At 40.6% G+C, this 21,431-nt stretch overlaps 1 protein-coding gene across 6 annotated transcripts in view; it reads right to left on the bottom strand.

The window, feature by feature from the left end:
* Positions 1-21,431, bottom strand: part of RXRA (retinoid X receptor alpha) — a 441,978-nt gene that overhangs the window by 125,638 nt on the left and 294,909 nt on the right. Inside the window, exon 1 of one of the 6 annotated variants that reach the window (XM_074210744.1) lies at positions 6,552-16,271. The exons of 4 other annotated variants lie outside the window; for them this stretch is intronic. Coding sequence is in view for 1 of the 2 variants with exons in the window: in XM_074210740.1 (XP_074066841.1) it covers positions 293-368 (76 nt within the window). In the remaining variant the exon portion in view is untranslated. Of the gene's footprint in view, positions 1-292; positions 16,272-21,431 lie in introns of those variants that run through there. One more of the 6 variants, XM_074210740.1, reaches the window with a different exon arrangement.

Below are 21,431 nucleotides of genomic sequence, written 5' to 3' on the forward strand. Positions count from 1 at the left end.
ACAACATTAGGCTGCTAGAGATTTCCAATCTGGCTTTCCATTCTATCGAACTATATCTCCTCCCAGTCATATCTTGGGTGGATGAAATGCCCTATTTCCTTACCCCACAGCCTTCACTGGAAGCTAAAAATTAAAGGAAATAAAATGAAACTCACTAGAGGTAAGAGTTCAAAGACCAATCCCATCTTTTAATGATCCCTCTTCCCCCAGTTTGGCCAGTACACCTCTGAGATCCTCCTGGGATGATGATGCCAACAGACCAGCTCCCCTGTTTATAAACTTATGTGCTCACCTGCCAGCCTTCTCCGGTCCCCCCCATACCAGGGCAAGGCCCCTCCAGAAATAGAGGTTAGCAGGTGTAGCCTCATTGGGAAGGAGTGCCTGTGGGACTGCCGCTGGGAAGACAAGTACCCAAGATTGCTGGTGGACCACAGCCCCGCCAGCCCTTCTCTGCACAGGGTCCAGCAGTCTCCAATGAAAAAAAGGGTTTCTCCAAAACCAGGTGGGGCTGATGCCTCACACTGAGTGGATTGCTTTATAAACCTCCACAGACAACTGGCCCCACAACAGAAACCTCTGAGGGGAAGGAGAGTTAGCTGCCTAAGGAGGATCTGGGCTGGGGGCAGTGTATTTTAATGTTTCTTAAGGCATGCAATTTCCCCTTTTTCCAATGCCCCGCCTTGCCCTTTCAAACACCTGCTGACCACAGCGTATTTGATTGGTCGAACTATAAGAGATTCTTGAAAATGCAGGAGCGAAATACGGACTTCCTAGTTTCCATAATAAAAGATAGAATATCTAGGTTATGGCAAATTTGGACTGTGGCTCCAGCCCCTTGCTTTCACTGCGGGCAAACAGGCCAGAGAAAAATCAGTTGGGTGAGAAGGTGGTGCCCCAATCCAACTGGTGTAGTTAAAGACCTGAGACTCACTCAGATAGAGACAGCCGGCTCATAAACCAGTCCTACATGTAACAACATCAAAAGGCACCAAGGCATTTAGCATGATTTCCATTCCTGACTTCCTCCATATGTACCTCTGGGAAACACACCTCATTCCTGGTCCTGACTTTGTCACTAATCCATGGTGTGATCTGACATCATATTTTAGGAAGGATAGCAATAATATAAAAACTATTCAGAGAAGAACAGTCTAGATGGAAAAGAGAACTCAAGATCATACCCAATGAAAGCAGCAGGAATAATACTTCTTTTAGTCAAGCAGTCACGATGTGTCAAGGGCTAAGGACTGTTGTCATTGTTGTTGAGTGATTTTTCAGCCCTCCTGCCAAAGGTAAGTCTTGAATGAGTCTTGAAAGAAGTCAAAGAAAGCAGGAGGCAGGTAGAAGCAAGGGAGCAGAGAAAGGAGAGAAAAGTCAAGAGATCAAAGACGGCTGTTTTCAAGAGTTTGAAGAGCCATTATTTAGAAGAGAGATTAGGTTGTCCTATTTGGTGTCAGAGCAAAGAATTGGGTAAAATGAGAAGAAATTGCAAAAGGACAAATTTAAGCTGAACTTGAAAACAGGGAAAATGACCCAAAAGTGAAGATTTTCTCAGCAGTGAGGCAGTGAAATTCTCCCATTGGGGAAAGCAGATAGAGGTGTAGAGTTTTTAAATAAGGCCTATAGGTATGGTGCCAATCAGGTTCTAACCTGAAGAATAGTTTGGGCTGGATGACGAATGAGGTCCTTGCAACATTGAAATTCGGCAATTCTGGGCCCGATCACGTCCCCTGGATTTTGGAACATTTTAAAATTTTGCTCAATCTTGTCATCCTGGATTAACTTGAGGATGCAAAAAAAATAGAGCCTGAGAGAGGAAACCAGGAGGACTCTCCACCACTAGCAGAGTACCATTTGTAGAGACAGTTCTGGCCATGGAGTCCTAAGGATCATTTGAGTGAGGCCATCCGATCCAATTCCTTTATTTTACACAAGAAGAGTTGCAGTCCAGAGAGATTAAGGGACATGTCCAAAGTCAGATGAATAGTAAGCATCAGACGTAAGACTTGAACCTAGATCTCGTATTCCAAATTTAATACTCTGCTCACTGTCTCATGCTGAATAATGTCATATCTACAAGTGAGTTGGGGCTAAAATCTTATTCTCCTGGCTCTTGATCTAGTGCTCTTTCCATAGCCCCACACTAACTGGCCCTAGGGCTGGACCTGCAGGAAGCAAAGGGGCGGGGAGATGAAGGGAGGGCAGTGAGGGGAGTAAGAGGGAGCTAGCCATTTCTGATTCTCAGAACCACATGCCCTACTCAGTCCACACAAGGGAGTGATTCTTCCAACACACAGAATGCCTTTTGTGGAGCTCTGGGAGGCAGCAGGACTCATACAGCTGCCTGTATGCTCAGAGAAAGGGCTTCCTCCTTTAGACACTTCTTCCTGGCTGCCCTCCCCACCCCCCTTCAGGCTATCCTGCCGGAAGCTGTTCAGAAAAAGCCACTTGTCACTGAAAGCTGAAAAGTTGTGTGGCTCCCAGAATGGGGAACCTCCCTTTGGGTCTGTGGTCAATCAAAATCACTACCCTGGGAAAGCTCTGAGAGGCACAGACCAGTAACTAAAATGGCAGCAGGGATAGGGAGCCAAAAGATGTCACCCAGAGTCAGAACTCTTGATATTATCACACATATATCTGCCTCATGATCATTTGATGTACCCATTGATCAGTCACTCACTCAATCAATCAATCAATAAGAATCTACTGGATGTCCACTATGTCTGCCAGGCACTGTGGTAGGCACTAGGAATATAAAGAACAAGGCTAAAAAAAAAAAGTGCCTGCCATCAAGGAGTTCACATTCTGCTGTGGAAAATAACATAGAACAGTGAATGGGAGGAAAGAAGCTTTAAGTTAAAATCCAGCCTTGAATACTTATTAGCTGTGTGATCTTGGGCAAGTCATGTAATCTGTTTGCCTCAGTTTCCTCAAATGTAAAATGAAGATAAAAAACAGCACTTACCTCCCAGGGTTGTTTTGAGGATAACAAGTATAAAAAGCTTTGCAAACCTTGAAAGTATCATATAAATGCTAGATATTCTTAAGTGCATATATAAGGACATAAATACATAGATGTAAAAATATAATACATACAAAGTAAATGCAGGGCAAATGGGAGGGAGGGAAAGAGGGGTATGTGGAAATGCCTCACATAGGAAGGAGGCGATACTTGAGCCGAGATTCTAAGAGACAGAGATGGGAACAAATACATTCTGGGCACAGGAGATGAGAATCTGTACAAAGGCAGAGATGAGTTTTCTCTTGACATCTGTTCTACTGTCTTCCATTCTAAGATTTAATGCTTTCTCAGCAAGGAAGTCCTTTTCTGTGTCTAACTTTGATCTCCAACTCCATAATTTCAGCTTATTTTCTATGGATAATATAAGGGTTTATCTAGAGTGATTATAAATATATAGCTAAATACATACATATTCTAGAAATATGCATCTATGAGTATATATATATATGTGTATGTATATGGTACATGTATACATGAGTGTACTATATAATTTTACATATGCCTAGATACACACAAACGTGTGTATGTATGTGTGTGCATATAAGTACACAACAGGCATGTTTTCTTTTGAACACAGCCAGTGCTGGAATTTGTTTTTGTATAACTATACATGTTTGTCACCAGAATTATGTTTTTCTTTCACCCTCAAATGGAGGAAGATAGAAAGGAAGGAAGGCATATTTCTGTTGATTAAAAAGATAAAATTTAATTGAAAAATTATTTCAAATTTTTAAACTCATGTTATTGTTATTGAACTGTCATTTCTATCATATCTAATTCTTCTGGACCCCATTGGGGGTTTTATTAGCAAAGATAACAAAGTAGTTTGCCATTTCCTTCTCCAGTTCATTTTAGAGGAAGAAATTGAGGCAGGATTAAGGGTCAACCAGCTAGTAAATATCTGAGGCTAGATTTGAACTCAGGTCTTACTGACTGCAGGTCTGGTGCTCTATGCACTGAACCACAACTTTGAATGGTAGTTAGAGGAAGTATTCTAAGTATAATCCCTATTTGAGAAAAAGAAAAACTGAGGCCAAAGGAATCTGTGATTGCTTCAATGTCCTGTAGAACAGAGACAGAACCCAGTCATGAGAAGAATCCTTGCTAGTACAGCATGGCTTCATTCTCAGCTTCCTCTTTATATGATTTAGGCCTTGTCCCTCTTTATAAAAATCATAGAGTTGGAAAAATAACAGGAGTGAAAGTCCGAAGGAATCTTATTATCTCTTCTAACCTCCCATTTTACAGATGAGAATACTGAGGCCCACAGAGAATAAATTGATATGCTAACAAACACCTAGACAATAAGTAAGAAATGTGAGATTGGAACCCAACCCCCTTTCTCCAATTTTTTCTGTTTAATATGCTGTGCCTTAGCTCTCACATTTGGCAGAAAAATCATAAGCAAAATGGACAAGTACTACTGCCCACATTTATCCCTGCTTCTCCAAACTAGGACCCCTTGACAAAATCACTTCAGGCAAAGTCAAGAGAGGGGCCCAGCTAGGTTACATTTCACCCTACATCTTTGTCACCAATTACAATGTTCCTTTCTCTGGTGTCCGTCCTGCACACACAGAAGTTATAGAATGACAGATTTCAGATTTCCTGTTGATTCCATTACCCATTAGATCAAGAAGAAGGGGGGGGGTATGGGGTGTGTGTGTGTGTGTGTGTGTGTGTGTGTGTGTGTGTGTGTGTGTGTGCTTCTTTAAAGCAAGGAAAGACAGGATGAAGACTTTTGATCAGAGATAAGAAGTCACTCTCAGTTTTCTGAGGTCCCCTCCTCTGGATTCAACCACTGAGCACACACCACCCACTCGGAGCAACTTTCCAATCAGCCTATGGAATTCCCTGAAAACACTCACTTCTTTATTGGCTTGTGGTCATTAGTCATTTTATAACCGGTCTAGCACTTCGGCTGAACACTGTGACTAATCTTAACTTCAACACACTACAGAGGTCAGACTGTTTAACTCTTTGGAAACCTGGTTCCAGAAGCCACTGGGGCATACACCCTGCCTTCTTCCTAGAACATTAAACACAAACACACACACACACACACACACACACACACACACACACACACACACGTGCGCGCACACAGTAGGGAGTCAAACAGCAAATACCATAGGGAGGAGGTTCTCAATCTCAAATACCCCAGGAACCTGTAAACCAATTGAGTATAAAATTCTCTAGGATTATGCTGATTGGTGTTTTCCCTTTAACTAATGGGTATACCAAAACCTTTTTTCATCCTAGTTTCAAATAAACTTCATTTCCATTCATTTGATACCTACTAGGTAACTGTAATCAACAACCAGTCCATGATCGTTCCCTACTGTCTCAAACCTAAAGCAATTCAGCAATATTCAGCCAAAAGCAGAATCAGAATAACAAATAACTACCATTTAATAATGCCTTAAAGTTTGTAAAACATTTTAGATACACTGTCTCTTTTGAATATTAAAGATGGGGAAACTGAGGCTCAGCAAGTTTATGTGATTTACCCATGGCAAAACAACTGGTAAGGGTAAGAGATAAGATTTGAATCCAAGTCTTCTTGACTCTAAGTCTTGATAACACTATCACTCTTGATACTCCAATTACGTTATGTATGAAACATTTTGCAACTACTCCCCAGTAACCTCAAAAAACATTGCCCAAGACATAGTATGGTATTATAACAGAAAGAATAATGAACTCAGAGTCAGAGGAAGCATTTTCAGATCTATCTGGACCCCGGGAACCTAGGTGATACAGTAGGTACTCTGAGTTCAAATTTGACCTAAGACACTTACTAGCTGTGTGACCTTAATAAGTCACTTAACCCTGTTTGCCTCAGTTTCCTCAGCTATAAAATGTATTGGAGAAGCAAACCACTATAGTGTCTTTGCCAAGAAAATCTCAAATGGAGTCACAAAGAGTCAGAAATGTCTGAAACAACTGAACAGCAACAGTCTTGACATTTTCTAGTCATGACTATTGGCAAATCATTAAATCTCTTGAGATTGTTTCCTCATCTGTAAAAGAGAATAAAGATACTTACTCAATTTACCTCCAGAGAGTAGTTTTATGGAAAAGACTTACAATAATAAGAGAAGGAAAGTACCAAAGAAAGTTCATTTAATCAAAGCTCCTCATTTTACAGATAGGAGAATTGGGGCCAACACAAATAAAAGTGTCCAAATCACACAGATAATAAAAAAGCAGTCAGGATTCCAAACCAAGTATTTTAACTTCAAATCATTGCATTTCTCACCATACTATATCCCTTTAAGGCATTATAGAAACATGAGCTATCCTTATAGCAGAAAGATGTAACCTGCTGACTCTGGAGGCCATCCCTCCCCTCCCCCAGGCAGAACTCTAAAAATGGGAAAAGGTCCCTTCCTCTATGTAGATGATAATGTTATTCCCTAACTCAAAATCTCTCTTCCTTTCATTTAAGCCACTGCTTCCCATTTACTCTCCTGTGTTTAACACAATTCAACTACTAAGTATATACTTCACATAGCCCATCACCTACCTTGAAAAAATAAAGGAGCTATTTCTCAGAATTCTCTTTTCCAGGCTAAAAGTCACCACATTTTTGTCCTTTATTCAAAAGACATATATCTCTTCCATCCTCTTAATCATCTTGTCTACTCTTCTCTGAACTAACTTTTCAATTTCTCTCTATGGTGTTTAAAGTTCAGAGACCAACACTAGGCACCATCCTGTGATAAATAACTGACTAATGCTGAGTATTGGGAAAGAATTATATTTAAGCCTTTGCTTTTGTCACACTCCCTTCTCTTGGCAGAATGACTCGTTTGCATCAGAGTGGCTTGACACTGCTGACTCAGGTTCGGTTCACGATCAATCATGAGACTCATGGTTTCTTCACTTAATAATTAATCAGTCCTTCCCTACCTCCAATGGGTATAGGAAATTTGGGGGTCCCTGTGTGAAGCTCTTCTCCTTCATTTCAAACTGCTTTTATGAGTCCATTTATTCCAACATGGTGTTGTGCTGAGAGTTGATAAATACTGAGACATAGATTAAAGAGAGCACAGATAAAGTGCTAGGTCTACTCACTACCCACTTACTCACTAGCTATGTGATTTAGCTCACATTTTTTAAGTCATCTTATTTCCCCTGGCCTCAGCATCTTCTTCTATAAAATATGGATAATATTATTTGATCCAGAGAACCCAATGAAAGTCACATAACTTAAGGACATCAATGATAAAAAGAAAGGTAGCATTTATGCTAAAATATTTATAATAGAATTTTTTTGGTAGCAAAAATTAGAAACAAACTGGTCCTCATTGTTTGGGAATTGGCTTAACAACCTGATGCCTAAATGTGATGAAAGAAATGATGTACATGAAGAACACAGAAAAGCTTAAGAAGACTTATATGAACTGATGCAAACTGAATTGAGCAGAACCAGATCAGCATAAGCAGTGACTCCAACAATGTAAATGGAAAGAGCAAAAAATCAAAATTGAATGCTGTGAAATTATAATCACTAAAAGCTTGTAACCAAAGAAGTGATATGAGATGACAACTTCTGCTCATCTTTATAGGGGTAGTGTGTACAGCACTGCATACAATGTTGGATTTAGTGAATGTGTTGTTTAGTTTTATTCCTCCTTTTCTCTTCTTTGAATAAAAGAATTTTCATTTAAAGGGAGAGGGAAGAGAAGAATATTGCAAAATGAAAGTAATTTAAAAACAGAAGATATCAATAAATTTTCTAAAAGAAAAACAAATATCTATTATTTGAAAAATAAGGCAAAAAAAATATAGATGACTAGACCTGCACTGCCTAAACCTTAGAGTTGTTACAAAGAAAACATTTTGAAAACTAAAAATAAATTATTCTAATTAGACAATGTATCTAAGGGCTACTAGGCCTTTCCATCCACCCTGTGACTGCACCCTCTTATATATGTTGTGAGATCCTTGAAAGCAGAAATTATCTCTATCATTAAATAAGTCATGTGATCTTAAGCAAATAAACTTGTGCCTCAGTTTTCCCTTTAGTAAAATCAATGGGGAAGTGATTTGGGACTAGAGGACCTCTAAGTTCCTTTTCAATGTCAACTCTGTAGGAGAGAATGGGTTTAAATTATGATTTTATATATAGTTTAAATATAGAATTATAGTTAATTCTCTAAGTAAGATTAGGCAACTCCTAACCTCCCTGGGCTTCAGCTTCCTTCTCTGGAGAATGAAAGGACTGATCTAGATTATCTCCAAAGTACCTTCTAGTTCTAACTATATGAGCTTAGGATTCTAGTGAATGAATCAGGGTTCTCTCATAAAGCCTGAAATATCTGTTAAGAAGAGAGTTCCAAAGAGGTGCTAAGCTGAGAATATCCTCACCCCCAATCTCTATGAAGTCAGCAAGCCCAGTGGGCACATCTAGGAGACAAGGCTCCTGATGTATTCTCTCCTGCTTCTGTACACCCACATCACACCTGCTTGGGTAAACAGACAAGTCCTGACAATTGGGATGGGCTCTCAGCACTTGGGTCCCTGGAACCTTATAGACAAGCTGGGAAGGAAGCCTAGAGGGGAAGATCCCACCTATAACTTTGTAAGAAAGGACTCAAACTGGGAGTGTGTCCAAGGAAAGCAACCTGAATGATGAAAGGCCTGGGGACCGTGCCATAGGTGAATTGAGATGCTAAGAAACTAGGGATGCTAAGTCTAGAGAGAGGAAGGTAAAGAGGAGACATGGGAACTGACTTTGAGCAAATACAGAACACAGGAGAAGAAAAAGCCTTGTTTTGCTCAATCTCTGAAGGCAGAACTTTGAACAATGGGCAGAAAAGTGGCACCAAGATGAATTTCAGTTCAATTTAAAGAAAAATCTTCCTAAAATTAAATCATTCTAAAAGTGGAATTAGCTGCCTCAGGAAATAGCAGCATTCCCCACCACTGCAGGTTTTTAGAAAATAGAGGCCCCCTTTGAGAGGCAATGAAAGGGATTCCTGTTTAGAAACAGAAGGAAATAGATCTGAAGCCATAGGTGGTGCAGTGGAATGAGCCTAGAGTAAAGAAGGCCTGAGTTCAAATCTGATCTCAGATACTGACTGGACAAATCAATTAATATATGCCTGCCTCAGTTTCCTCAATTGCAAAATGTAGATGATAATAGCATCTACCTCCCAAGATTGCTATTTGGATCAAATAAGACTATTTGAAAAGAACTTACCACAGTGTCTAGCAAATAGTCAATGTTTAATAAATGCTTGGCTCTTTCCTTTCAAATCTGAAATCCTGAAGATCTATGATTTTCCTAGGGGGTAGCAATGAGTTCATCCCTGCCAAACCCTTGGGGCCAATAAACCATAGCTATCATCTCCATGGCCCCTCTTTAACAAGAAGAAAATCTAGAAAAACTGTACCCTCCTGGGGTACAGAGACAAAGTAGATCACTTGTCTCCAAAGAGGTAATCTGCAGTATTGCAAACAATTTTGGATCAAGAGTGAAGAAGGAGGGAGAAAGGATCTTCCCTCAGCTTGGCCTCTATATAGTCAGGAGACCCTGGACAGGTCACTCAGCTTATCTATGTCTCAATTTCCTCATTTGTAAAATGAGAGGATAGGACTAGATCATCCTCCAAAGTCATTTAGAACAAGCTCCCTATTTTGTAATTGTGGACACTGAGAATCAGTGAGGTTAAATTTGATTTGTACAAAATCACGTAAGGAGTGATGATGAGGCAGCCACTGTATGTGAACTTAGGTCATATGCCTTCAAATCCTGTAACCTTTCAATCATGTACTATTCCTTCCATCTCCAAAGTGCTACAGTTCCATGTATCCTTAAATCTTAGAGCTCAAAAGACACTTAAAAAGTTCCTCGTATTCATCCCCCTGCTTTGGATTCAACTTTGGAAAGAGGCATATATGACTTTACATATAGGAGATGTTTGTTATACTTTCAACACTGGTTGACTAATCATAGGATTTAGTTAGAAGGGAGAACCAGATTCAAATCTTCCTTTTCCAGACATGCTATCCATGGTTCCTGATTCCAACATCCTCCAGAACACAAGGTCAAAAAGGTAATCTCCAGGGAAGTCCCTCTCCTTATATTGGCCTCCTTCCTTGTCTTCAATTCCCTTCCTATCACTCAATACTTCCCTAATGGGTCTCATCTCTACCCTACCCCCATCCTTAAGCACCTTCTTTTGAGGTCCCCTCTCTAGATTCCACCAGATATACAAGGTTATCCAAGTCATCCTGGCCCCAAGCCCAGGGAAAGAGCAAATTCATTGTTGAGTGAAAGCACCCACAGACATACAACACAACAAACACAGAAACATCAAACCCCAGCTTCCTTCCTAGTCACACTCAGGCAGCACCAACAGAGCCTGTGGCCGAAGCAAAGAAGACAGTCTGGATAAATATAGCCCAGATGACCACACCTCACCAAACCAGGGGCAAGCCAGCCTGCCCCTCTGGGCCTCTGCTCTCTCCAGCTCTAGGCTGAGCTATTACTGGATTCCCAGCCTAGTGGGGGTTGAATGTTCTTTTGCCCAGCTGCTACTGCCAGGGGCCAAAGCCAACAGGGGTAACTTTGGTTCACTGTAAGGGCCTCAAACTGGACTCCTTGGGCCTTGTGGAGACTGAGGGTAAATGGCTGGCTGGATGTGGGGAGGGGGGGAAATTCAAGGGCAAAACCAGGAAAGGGAGAAACAAAACAAAACAGAAGTTTCCTTCTGGCTGAACTTCCATCTCCACCCAAAGGATGCTCTAGGAATGACCTGAATTCTTTTGGCCAACCATCTCCAGATGGAAGGCCTGGCTCTGGCAAGATTAAGTCTTGTCTGGCTGATAGGTTCAACTCAAAATTTTAAAAATGTCCCCTCCATTGGAGCAATATTTAGATTTATATTTTTAGATATTCTTTCATATTTGATTGCATTTAGGATCAAGAATCATATAGAGTTGGAAATGCTAGGCATAATTACACATGTATAACCAACTTTATATGATTCTTGACTGCTTTCCTTCTCAGGAAGGAGGAAGGGGAGAAAGAGAGGAATAGAATTTGAAACTCAAAACATTAAAAAAGCAAAAAAAAAAAGAATCCTATAAATCAAGAACTAGGAAGAGATTTAAGAGAGTCCATTGTGAACACTCCCTTTATTTTACAAATGGAAAAAGTGAAACCTCAGAATACAGAAGTAGCCTCCTCCTCACACAGTTAACAAGGCATCCGGACAGGATTCAAGGGGAGGTCCTCTGACTCCAAATTCAGTCTTTTTTTTTCATCATCACATCTCCCCTGCCCTAGAGTCACACTTATAGGAAGTGTCAGAGCATAAGTTTGCACCCTTGCCTTCTATTTACAAGTCCTGGGTTCTTTCCACTCAGCTCCTAATTTCTGATCCCCACAACAGTCCTGAGAAATGTGCACAGGAGATATGATTGCCCCAATTATATAGAAAGGAAACTATGTCCAGAAAAAAAAAAGGAATACCCAGAGTTCAGGTCACTTAACTAAAAATCCATTATTCTTTATGGAAGCAAAAGGTTTGCTGTAGGATGGTCAAAACATAGGTATAGAAGACCTGATTACAGTTTAACAAAGGCAGCCTGGATTAGTTGAAAGAGCATTGGATTGGTAACTGGGAGAAAAAGCATCAAGCTCTTCCTCTGTTATTGACAAACTAGGATCTTCAGAAAGTTATTTTTCCTCTTGTGGCTTCAGTGTTCTCATCCATAAAGAGGAGTTAACATGTTATCACTAGACCCTAGGACTGGAAACCAGAGGAACCTTAAAGATCATCCAAACTCTTCAGTTCTACAAAGGAGGCACCATGGTCCTAAAAGCTCTTAAGTGATTAATCCAAAGTCACCCAGGTGGCAAATAATACAGTCAGAATTCAAACCAAGGGTCTAGGTTACATAATCCAAAACTCTTTCCATTTCATGATTAACCTCACTATTTTTTTTAGGTGTTTTTTTTTTGGCAAGGCAATGGGGTTAAGTGGCTTGCCCAAGGCCACACAGGTAATTTAAGTGTCTGAGGTGGGATTTGAACTCAGGTACTCCTGACTCCAGGGCCGGTGCTCTATCTACTGTGCCACCTAGCTACCCCTAACCTCAGTATTTTTAAAGAGTAACTAATGTTTCTTTAGCCCTCAGATGCAAGTCAAAATTCAACTTATTCATGGAAAGAAATCCCTACTGCACTTCTAAGAAATTCTGACTTTTTGATGTTTTTGTTCAGTTGTGTTTGAATCTTCATGATCCCATTTGGACTTTTTTTGGCAAAGACATTGGACTGGTTTGCCATTTATCTCTCTGGTTCATTTTATATCTGAGAAAACTAAGACAAACAGGATTAAATGACTTGCCCAGGGTCACCTAGCTAGCATCTGAGACCAGTATTGAACTCAGGAAGGTAAGTCTTTTTGACTCCAGGACTGGCCTACTTACTGTTCCCCCTAGCTACCTGAATTGTGGATAGGTCTGTGCTGTTAAGTGTTGATATGACCAGCGGGATAGTGGAGAATACTGCGTTTTGACTCGGCTGTGCCCACAAACAGAAGGCATCTCTCCATCCCAGAGAGAAGGGACTTGGGAACCCTACACTGCCCTTCACACCTGCGGGCTTTCCCAGGCCCAGACAAGCTGGGATTTGTCAGTGGAAAGGCACAGTGTGTGAGGAAGCCAGCCAGTGGCGACATTCAGAAGCCATCCAATTGGCTAGAATGGTTTTCCTTCTCTGTCACTGGCTCTGAATCTTGGCATTGGTGCAGGTGATAAGGGCTAAGCAAAGAACAAAAACCTATGGGGAGGAGATATCAGGGAAATATGGATCCTTTGCAAATTTCATAGGGGAAATGACTGACAAGCAGGACCTAAACTCTGCCATTAATTATCTGTGAGACCTTGATAAAGGTATTCTCTTTCTATGGACCTCAGTCTCCCATCTGTAAAATCAGGAGTTTGGACTATATGATCTCTAACTTTCGAATCACCTTCTATCTCCTCTTCAAAACTTTACTCTTCTGTTCCTCCTTCCTTTGTCTTTCCCTCTCTTCCACTATTTAATTCCCTTCCTCCCACTCTCTCATATCTGCTCTTCCTTCTCCCCTTGTCTCCTGAAGCAACTTCCTTCCCATTCTACAGTTTTGTAGGAACCCCTCAGCCTGATCAATGCAGCCAGTCAGGTTTTCAGCTCATAAGGCCACTAAGCATGCATCCCAAAGGAAGGACAACTGTTCCTTAGATGTAAACAAGTTGGCAGGTTCCCATACCATGGGCTAGGCAGACAGCATGCAGCTGTGAGCTGCACACCCAAAGCATGCACCCCCACTGTGATCGGGTGGAGCCTGGCCCGGATGACTCACGAAGGCTGGCATGCTGGCTCAGGTTCCCTTTGGGCAGGGATGGAAGAAGAAGGCAGGCAAACTGCTCTCTGAACTGACCCACCTGTCCAGACTTGATTCCAGCAGCTTTTGGATGAGCCCAACATAAATCCCAGCAAGCAGGTTCAAGAAGATGAGATTCTCCCTATATTAGAGGAGGTAGGGGTGGGCAAGTCTCAACTCTGCTTGTTTTCAAAATGTGGCACTTTGGGTAAGTTCTGTTTCCCCCTCAAATAGGGATAACTATACCTGAGACACCTACCATGAAGAATTGCTGGTCTACCTAGGGCTATATTGGTGGATCTGGTCTGTTTAAGACCCTTTCCCATTCCAAACTTGTTATGGCCACATTTCCCTTTTAGCTGTAAGGAAGTTCTTCATTCTGTCCCATCTTATCCAAGAGAATGAGTCAATCAGATAAATACATGGAAAAAGAACATGTGGGCACTAGGTAGCTACTACCCAGGCAGCAGGGGTATCAGGATCAGAGACCTAGTTTCCCAAACTGGCCTTCTAATTACTCCCTGATGAGACCTTGGCTGTTTAGCTTCTCTAGACCTTAGTGTCTTTATCTGTAAAATGAGATGGTTGCATTATATTATTTCAAAGTTGTCTTATGATCATAAGCAAAAATTGATGAAGGTATCCCAAGGGACAGAGCTGGAGAATAATGTAGAGATTAAATATGTAGACCCAACCTACTGATTCTACAAATGACACTAGGATCAGAGACCAAATCATTTAACTCACTCACTCAATCAATCAATAAGCATTTATTAAGGACCTCTTATGGGAGCAGGTAGGTGCTTTCAAAAATTTCTGAGGCCTCAGGAAATACTACAATTATAATAATAAAAATATAAAAACATTATTATATCATAATATATGATATAATAATAAATACTAATAACAAGTAACATCTATATGACACATCAACATTTGCAAATTAATTTTAATCAACTGTCCTCTTTGATTCTCAAAACAACCCTGTAATGTAAGTAGTGCTGTCTATTATTACCAATGCTTTACAGAAAAGGAAACTGAGGTCCAAAATGATTTGGTCAGAGTCATACACGACACAATGCTATGTGGTCAAAAGAAAACTGCATGAATATGGACAAGTTCCAATCTTGAAGGATCAATTGAAAAATAAGCATAATGATACCTGTAGTGATGTGTATATGAACATTCTCTCACAAATGCCATACCTCATAAGATCATATGACCATAGATTTAGAACAATAAGGGGCTTTAAAGGACAAATAGAACCCCACCATATTGCAGAAGAGACCTACCCAAAAAATAAGTGAACTTGAAATAAAATTTAAACCCAGGTCTTCTCAACTCTAAGTTCAATATAATATTACCTCTCAGTGAGGATCAAATGAAATTATATAAAAAGTACTCCCTAAACCTTAAAGGACCACGTGAATGTTAGTTATGATCATTAAGTGGCAAAGTTGGCATTTGAATCCTTTTCTGAATCTGGCAGTCCTTCCATTACACTATCTTGCCTCATTTATATCCAGTTTCCATTGCTGTTAAACCCTCCAAACCTAACAGCAGGATCCAATTAAGTTGCTTGTGAATTAATTCTCCTTGGAGTGCTGGTCTACCTAGGGCAAGAAAGGTTTAGAGGCAAAACAGAGCAAGTGAATCAAAGCCAAGTAGAAGGCCCCTCTGGCTGGCTCCTCCTCCTCCCTATGGGGGCAGAAAAGACTCACAATTAGCCCTTCTTCTGCCTTTTGGGATTTCTGATGGACTCAAATACTCAAATCCATTACTCAGAAGCAGACTCTCTTCCCACTGCTAGGGAAATGACTCACTGAGCCTGGGCACAAGGTAGGATGGCCGCTTAGTAGGCAGCAAGCCAGCCCTCACCGGCCAACCCATGCAGGGTGTTTACAGCCTCATTAAATGCTTTCAGGATGCATCAACTGTGAAGATCCCAACCTGGAAGATCTACCTTTAGTGTTCACTGAGGTCTAAACAACTATAGAGATTATGACAAAATCCAAATCACGAACATTCATATCTGAAAGGCTTTCTGTCTATGCACTCTAGTAATGAACATAAGAGAGCTCATGAGAGTAGAGGTTTGGGGGTTTATTACATGCTCACCAACCAATCACTGAGAAAGTCAGTATTAGACCCAGAGACTCAGTATTGCATGTAAATGTGTGCTCTTCTTCAGACCTCTGTTTCAGAAAACTCCTCACTTCAACCTGAATGTCCCAGAAATACCACAAATTCAATTTGTCTGAAACAAGTCCTATCTTCATCCACTCTCACCTATTTGGGGGATTTTGTTTATTTATTTGTCCAATTACATGCAAACATTCATATTTTTGCAAGCTTTTGAGTTCCGCAATTTTCTAGCAAACAATATTAGTCAAGTTGTCTCACCAATTTTTCTTGAAGGTACTATAATCTTTCAGTTTCCTAGGTTCAAAACCTCATTTTCCAAGATTCTTCACTCTCATTCAGTCCCATATTATACAATCAGTAACCTGATCTTCCTCTTTTCCTCTCCATCATATCCATCACTTTTGGTTCATGACACAACTCCCACCCTTAGTTCAGGCCCTCATCACCTCTCACCTAGATTATTGCAACAGTCTCCTAATTGGTCTTCCAAGTCTCTCCCAGCACCTCTCCTATTCATCCTCCATTCTGGTACAAAAATGATTTTCCTTAAATGCAAATGGTACTCCTCCACTAATTCAATTCTAGTGACTTCCTATTACCTTTAGGATAAAATATAAAATCCTCCATTAATCTTTTAAAACTCTTCACAATTTAGTCTCAATTTATCTTTCCAACTTCAGTAAATATTGCTCCTGTGCTCTCTCTCTCTCTCTCTCTCTCTCTCTCTCTCTCTCTCTCTCTCTCTCCCTCCCTCCCTCCCTCCCTCCCTTGCCCTCACACACAAAATACTCCAAATTCCATCTCTGTACCTTTGCTTCAAATGTTCCCCATAGCTAGAATGTGCTCTTCCCCCTTCTCACCTTGACCTTATCAAATCCTGCTCTTCAAGATATAGATCAAGCACTGCCATAATATATATATAAATTATATATATTGTGTTATATTATATGTATTATACCTTATATATACCTTATATGTATAAATTTTTTATATATATATATATATAATGAACCTGATTCTCTTAACTGCTGGTGCCCTCCTTTCCAAAATACCTGGTATTTAAATATTCTTTTATTTATATTTGTTCTCTTTACATTTATTCTGTTCCTATATGCACTTATTATCTTCTATATCTGAAAGTAAGCTCTTAGGTTTACACATTGGCAGTGTTTTATTCTTTGCAATCATATTCCTCATGTATATGGGGTGTCTAGCATCTAGAAGACAATAAATGTTTGCTGATTGACTAATCCAATATTGAATGTCGTCATTTGATGTGCTCTTGAAACCTTCAAATGCCATATTAATGTTCACTAATGACACTGTTATGATTATCGGTCAAATGGAGCTAACGAAGATTTAGGCCACCTTTTCCAAATGAAACAACAAATGTGAAGGTACTTTGAAAAATGTAAAGAATTGAACAAATGAAAAGTAGTAGTTTTGTAATTCTCATCTTGGATTCCACATGTCTACAAGATATACCTCCCTAGGCTAGGCAGCTAGTCTAGCACAAAGAGAAAGCTGCTTCTCAAAACACACACACACACACACACACACACACACACACAAACAGACAAAATTAAAGACACATGGCACTGTGCTTCTGGAAGAATCATCCATAGGGACCTCTGAACAGAAAGAAAATCTTCCCTAGAAGCTGGTCCCCAATTCCATCAGCATTCCCTTCAGAAGTCTTTCCTCTAGAGGAAGAGTTCTCAACCTTTTTAGTGTTTACTGAACCCCTCTGGCAGTCTGGTCTACAGACCCCTTCTCAGAATTATAAGTGCAAAAAATAAAATAAATAGGATTACAAAGGAAGCCGGGAATACTGACATAGTTATAAAAATATTGAAAAAAAACAATCCCATGGCCCCCAAATTGAAAATCTTTGCTTGAGGGGCTCCCACTGCTCCCATCCTCATCTTGTTCCCTCTCCTGGTTTCTATTACAGGAGTTAAATTGGTCATTTGCCACCAACACCAGCCAAATCTGCTTCAAATTACCCAAACAATGCTGGGCCCTAAGTAGACCTGTAGTCTGTCTCAGATTTATTGTTATTTTAAGCTATTTCTCAAACTCCACTAACATTACTGAAATAGTCACCACCATCCCACCACTCCCTCTATAAGACCCAATAATGCTGACCAGGCTGGTCAGTGAAGGACAGGGGATAGGGAGAGTAATGGAGAAAGTAGAGGATCAGCTAGTTTCCTTTGATGGTTAAAGTTCACAAGCTTGATCTTCTTAGAGGACTCCTCTAAGTCTTTCAGAATTCCTGCTACAGAGATGGGAGAGGAAGAGGTAGGAAAAAAAGGAAGTTTGGCTGACTGAATCAGAAGTGGATCAATACAAGGGGCAAGTGTTCCATGCTGAGCCAAACAAAGAGTTAAGACAGGATAAAGAGTGAGAGGGTCTTCAGATTTTCTATTCCCATTAAGAGAGGCTGAAAAGTATGTTCTGTCTGAAAGGACAGGGAAGTCCTCAACATTGGCCTAGAAGCATTAGTCAGACCTAGAAAGTTCAGAAAGGGTGCCACAAGCTCACCTCAATGGCTCCAGGACTAGTGAAAGACTGGATAGCAAACAATTGTACCAGGATGGGGCCATTCTTCAAATCAGTTTCCTTATCTGCAAATAGGGTACTTGAACAAACTAATTGTATGATCATAAATTTAAAGCTGAAGGGACAGAGGAGATCATCTAGTCCAATCCCTCATCATCTAGAAAACGAAGTAGTCCCCAAAGGGTTAAGTGACTCACCTAAAGCTGCCAAAGTAATAAAGCTAGATCTCAGTTCCCTCCAGTTCCAAATCCTAAGAGATCATGGTCTACTAACAATCCGTGGTCTATGCATACAATCAGACCCAGAGAGAAGGAAGTTCTGTGGCTATTTAGACCAATCCCATAAATTCTATAGATGAGGGAATTGAGGAGCAGAAATTTATATAGCAGGCATGAAATAGAAGTAGAATTTGAACTCAGGTTCTCTGAGCCCAGAGCCAATATTATTCCTTTTTATAACACAATGCTTCCCCTATTGTTCAAAATCCTCAGTTCCCTTTCAATTCCCAATTAACAAAGTTCCAAATATTTCAAATCCCTTTCTGATAATACCAGAGATTACCCAAGATTCTTAACCTGGAGTTACAAACTTTTTAAAAAATAATTTTCACGATCTTAACATATTTTAAATATATTTTTGATAGAACTGGTTTTCTTCGGATGCCTCTGCTTCTATTTTATGCATTTAAAAATCATTCTGAGAAGGAATCCATAGGCGTCCCCATGCTGCCAAAGGGGTCCAGGGTGTGTACATGCTCACACACACATACATGTACATCCAAAAAATTCAACTTTAACTGCAGAGGAAGTTCATACCTCTCAGGTAGCAACTCTCAATCTTGAAATGTCAAATCCTTGTGGTTTTTGCTATTCGGTTTTTTTTAATCCTCCAGTTAATTGATATTATTTTTGCAGCTAAGAATTTTGCATTGCTCCCTTAGGTAACTTGTGAGGCTGTTAGTTTATTCTAGGATATCTAAAGTGTCCTTTTACATTCCTCACTGTTCCTCCAAAGACTCCGCTAAGGAGGAATTCAAACTTCCACAACCTTCCCAAACCACTTGAGCCCCAACCTAGTGAGTTCTCTTTCCTCTGACCCTTCAATTCCTAACATATACCTCCTTGTTGACTTTTAAGCGACTTTTTAGAGGAGCACAGATGTAAAACTAAACAGGACCTTAGAGACAATCTCATCCAACTTCCTCATTTTATAAATGAGAAAACTGAGGCCGGGGAAGGTTAAGTGACTTGACCCAAGGTCATCCAATTAAGTGTCAGAGGTGGGTTTTGACTCCAGGTCCTGTGACCCCAGAGTCAGTGTTCATGCTGTTGCCTCCCCCAATATATGTGTTTTTTCTCCACTATCAGCTAGCAAATCCCTTGAGAGCCTTCCTTCAGTGTCTTATATGTGCCACATCTTACTCTTTCCCACACCTTCAGCCCTCGGCAAAGGGCCTAGTAGTAAGATACTCAACAAAAGCTTATTGACTAGCTGACTCACTGACAGAGTCCAAGCCAGATCCTCTGCCCCTGCGAGAATATGAAAGGATGCTGGAGAAGAAAGACAAGTGTGTTTGCCTGGACAATGACACCAGAGCTCTAAAATTGGGAGGGGACTCCATGGGTCTCGCTCTACTTCACCAGCCCTTCCGTGCACAGGATGGATGAGGACAATGTGCTTAAAGCCACATTGGGGAGGAAACCAAACAGAATATATTCCAAGAAAAGAGGCCTGTTCTTAACCTCTTCCAACCCCGAAGGGACCAGTCTTCCTTCCACAGTCCTTCTCCAGGCCAAGCTGCCAGCCTAAAAGGCTTTCTGGTAAGCAAAATGGAGTGGTCAGGACCTCTGATCACTGAGCAGGAAGCAGACCAAAATATCGAACACAGGAAGGATGCTCCAAGTGTTTCCCTGGGCTAATCCAGGATGGGGGTTGGATGCTGAGAATCCAGATTCAGATTTTCAAGCTGGAAGAGACCTAAGAGATTGTCTAGTTCAGCTCCCTAGAAGCCAAGTGACTGACTCCCTCTCTCATTTTAACATGAGAACATTGAGAATCTAAGAGGAAAAGAGACTTGCCTAAGGTCACACAGATAGTCAATACACAGCAGAAGCAGAGTCTCTAATTCCATATCCAGGGGTATTTCCAGCAAACTCCTTCCTTTCAAAATCTGCTCTTTGGTCTGAACAAACCAGGGTCTCCAAAGATTATCCTGGGCCCCAGTGGACAGGAAATGGAAAATGTGAATTCCTTGCCAGTCCTTCCCACCTGTCAGAGGTGATTCCACACACATCCCACGGGGAAGGGCACATTCCCCCCAAGTGTGCAATCCAAGAGCAGATTTATGACTCCAGCGTAATAAGATCTTAATGAGCCCCATTCAGGCAGACTTATTCCCTACCCCCACCCCATATTCTTTTCACAGCTTCTGAAATTTGACTCATTTATGAAAAGGGAAAACTCAATTACCACAAGTCGTTAGCTTCTGGAACATAACTTTCTTATTATTAATAATAATGGCTTCCATGATGGCTCCCAACACTCATGTTAGCAGGACATCCACAGCATGGCAGTATACCTTTCCTCCTCCCTCCAAACTACCAAAGGTAGTTCCTCCTTTTTTTATAACTATACAAAGTAAAATGAATGTGCTGCAGATAGCTTTCTATTATCCACAGGTAAAAAGTTACAGGGCAGTCAGAACCATAATGAATAGTAATAACAAGAGATGGTGAGCCATGTTGCATAGAGGGCCATGCCCTAAGTCAAGGAGACTTAGCTTCAAGTCTAGCCTCTCTTACATATTATGAAACTTTCAGTGTTGCAGGCCAGGCTCTAAGACAGCAATTTTCAGAAGAGTAAACAATATGCATTAATAAAGAGGGAATGTCCTCACTAGAAATTCCTTATTTCGATAAAGTGAGAGTTTCAGATAAATTATCATTAAAAATAAAAATTATAATGCCAGTAGATTACATGTAAACATAATTCTTTTTTAAATCATGTATAAAATGTCTTTTTTTTCCCTCTTCTAATGAGACAATGATGTAGAAAATTTTTTTAGACTACAATCATGATTTCTTCAGTTCAGGGAACTCCCTGATAAAAAAGTGCTCCATCAAAGATGAGTACCCTACCTCCCCACAACTTTTAGTCTTAGAGGGTTCCCCCAGGGCACCAAGAAGTCAAATGACATGTGCACAAGGTAATATAGCCAGTGACTAAGTCTTTCTGACTTGAGGACCAAGTTTCCATTTCCTATAGCAGGCTTTCTTTCATAGCCTTAGAGTGACAGGAAGTTGGAAAAGTGA

Source organism: Macrotis lagotis, chromosome 1 (genome assembly GCF_037893015.1).
Source record: "Macrotis lagotis isolate mMagLag1 chromosome 1, bilby.v1.9.chrom.fasta, whole genome shotgun sequence".
In the NCBI taxonomy this organism is placed as follows: domain Eukaryota; kingdom Metazoa; phylum Chordata; class Mammalia; order Peramelemorphia; family Peramelidae; genus Macrotis; species Macrotis lagotis.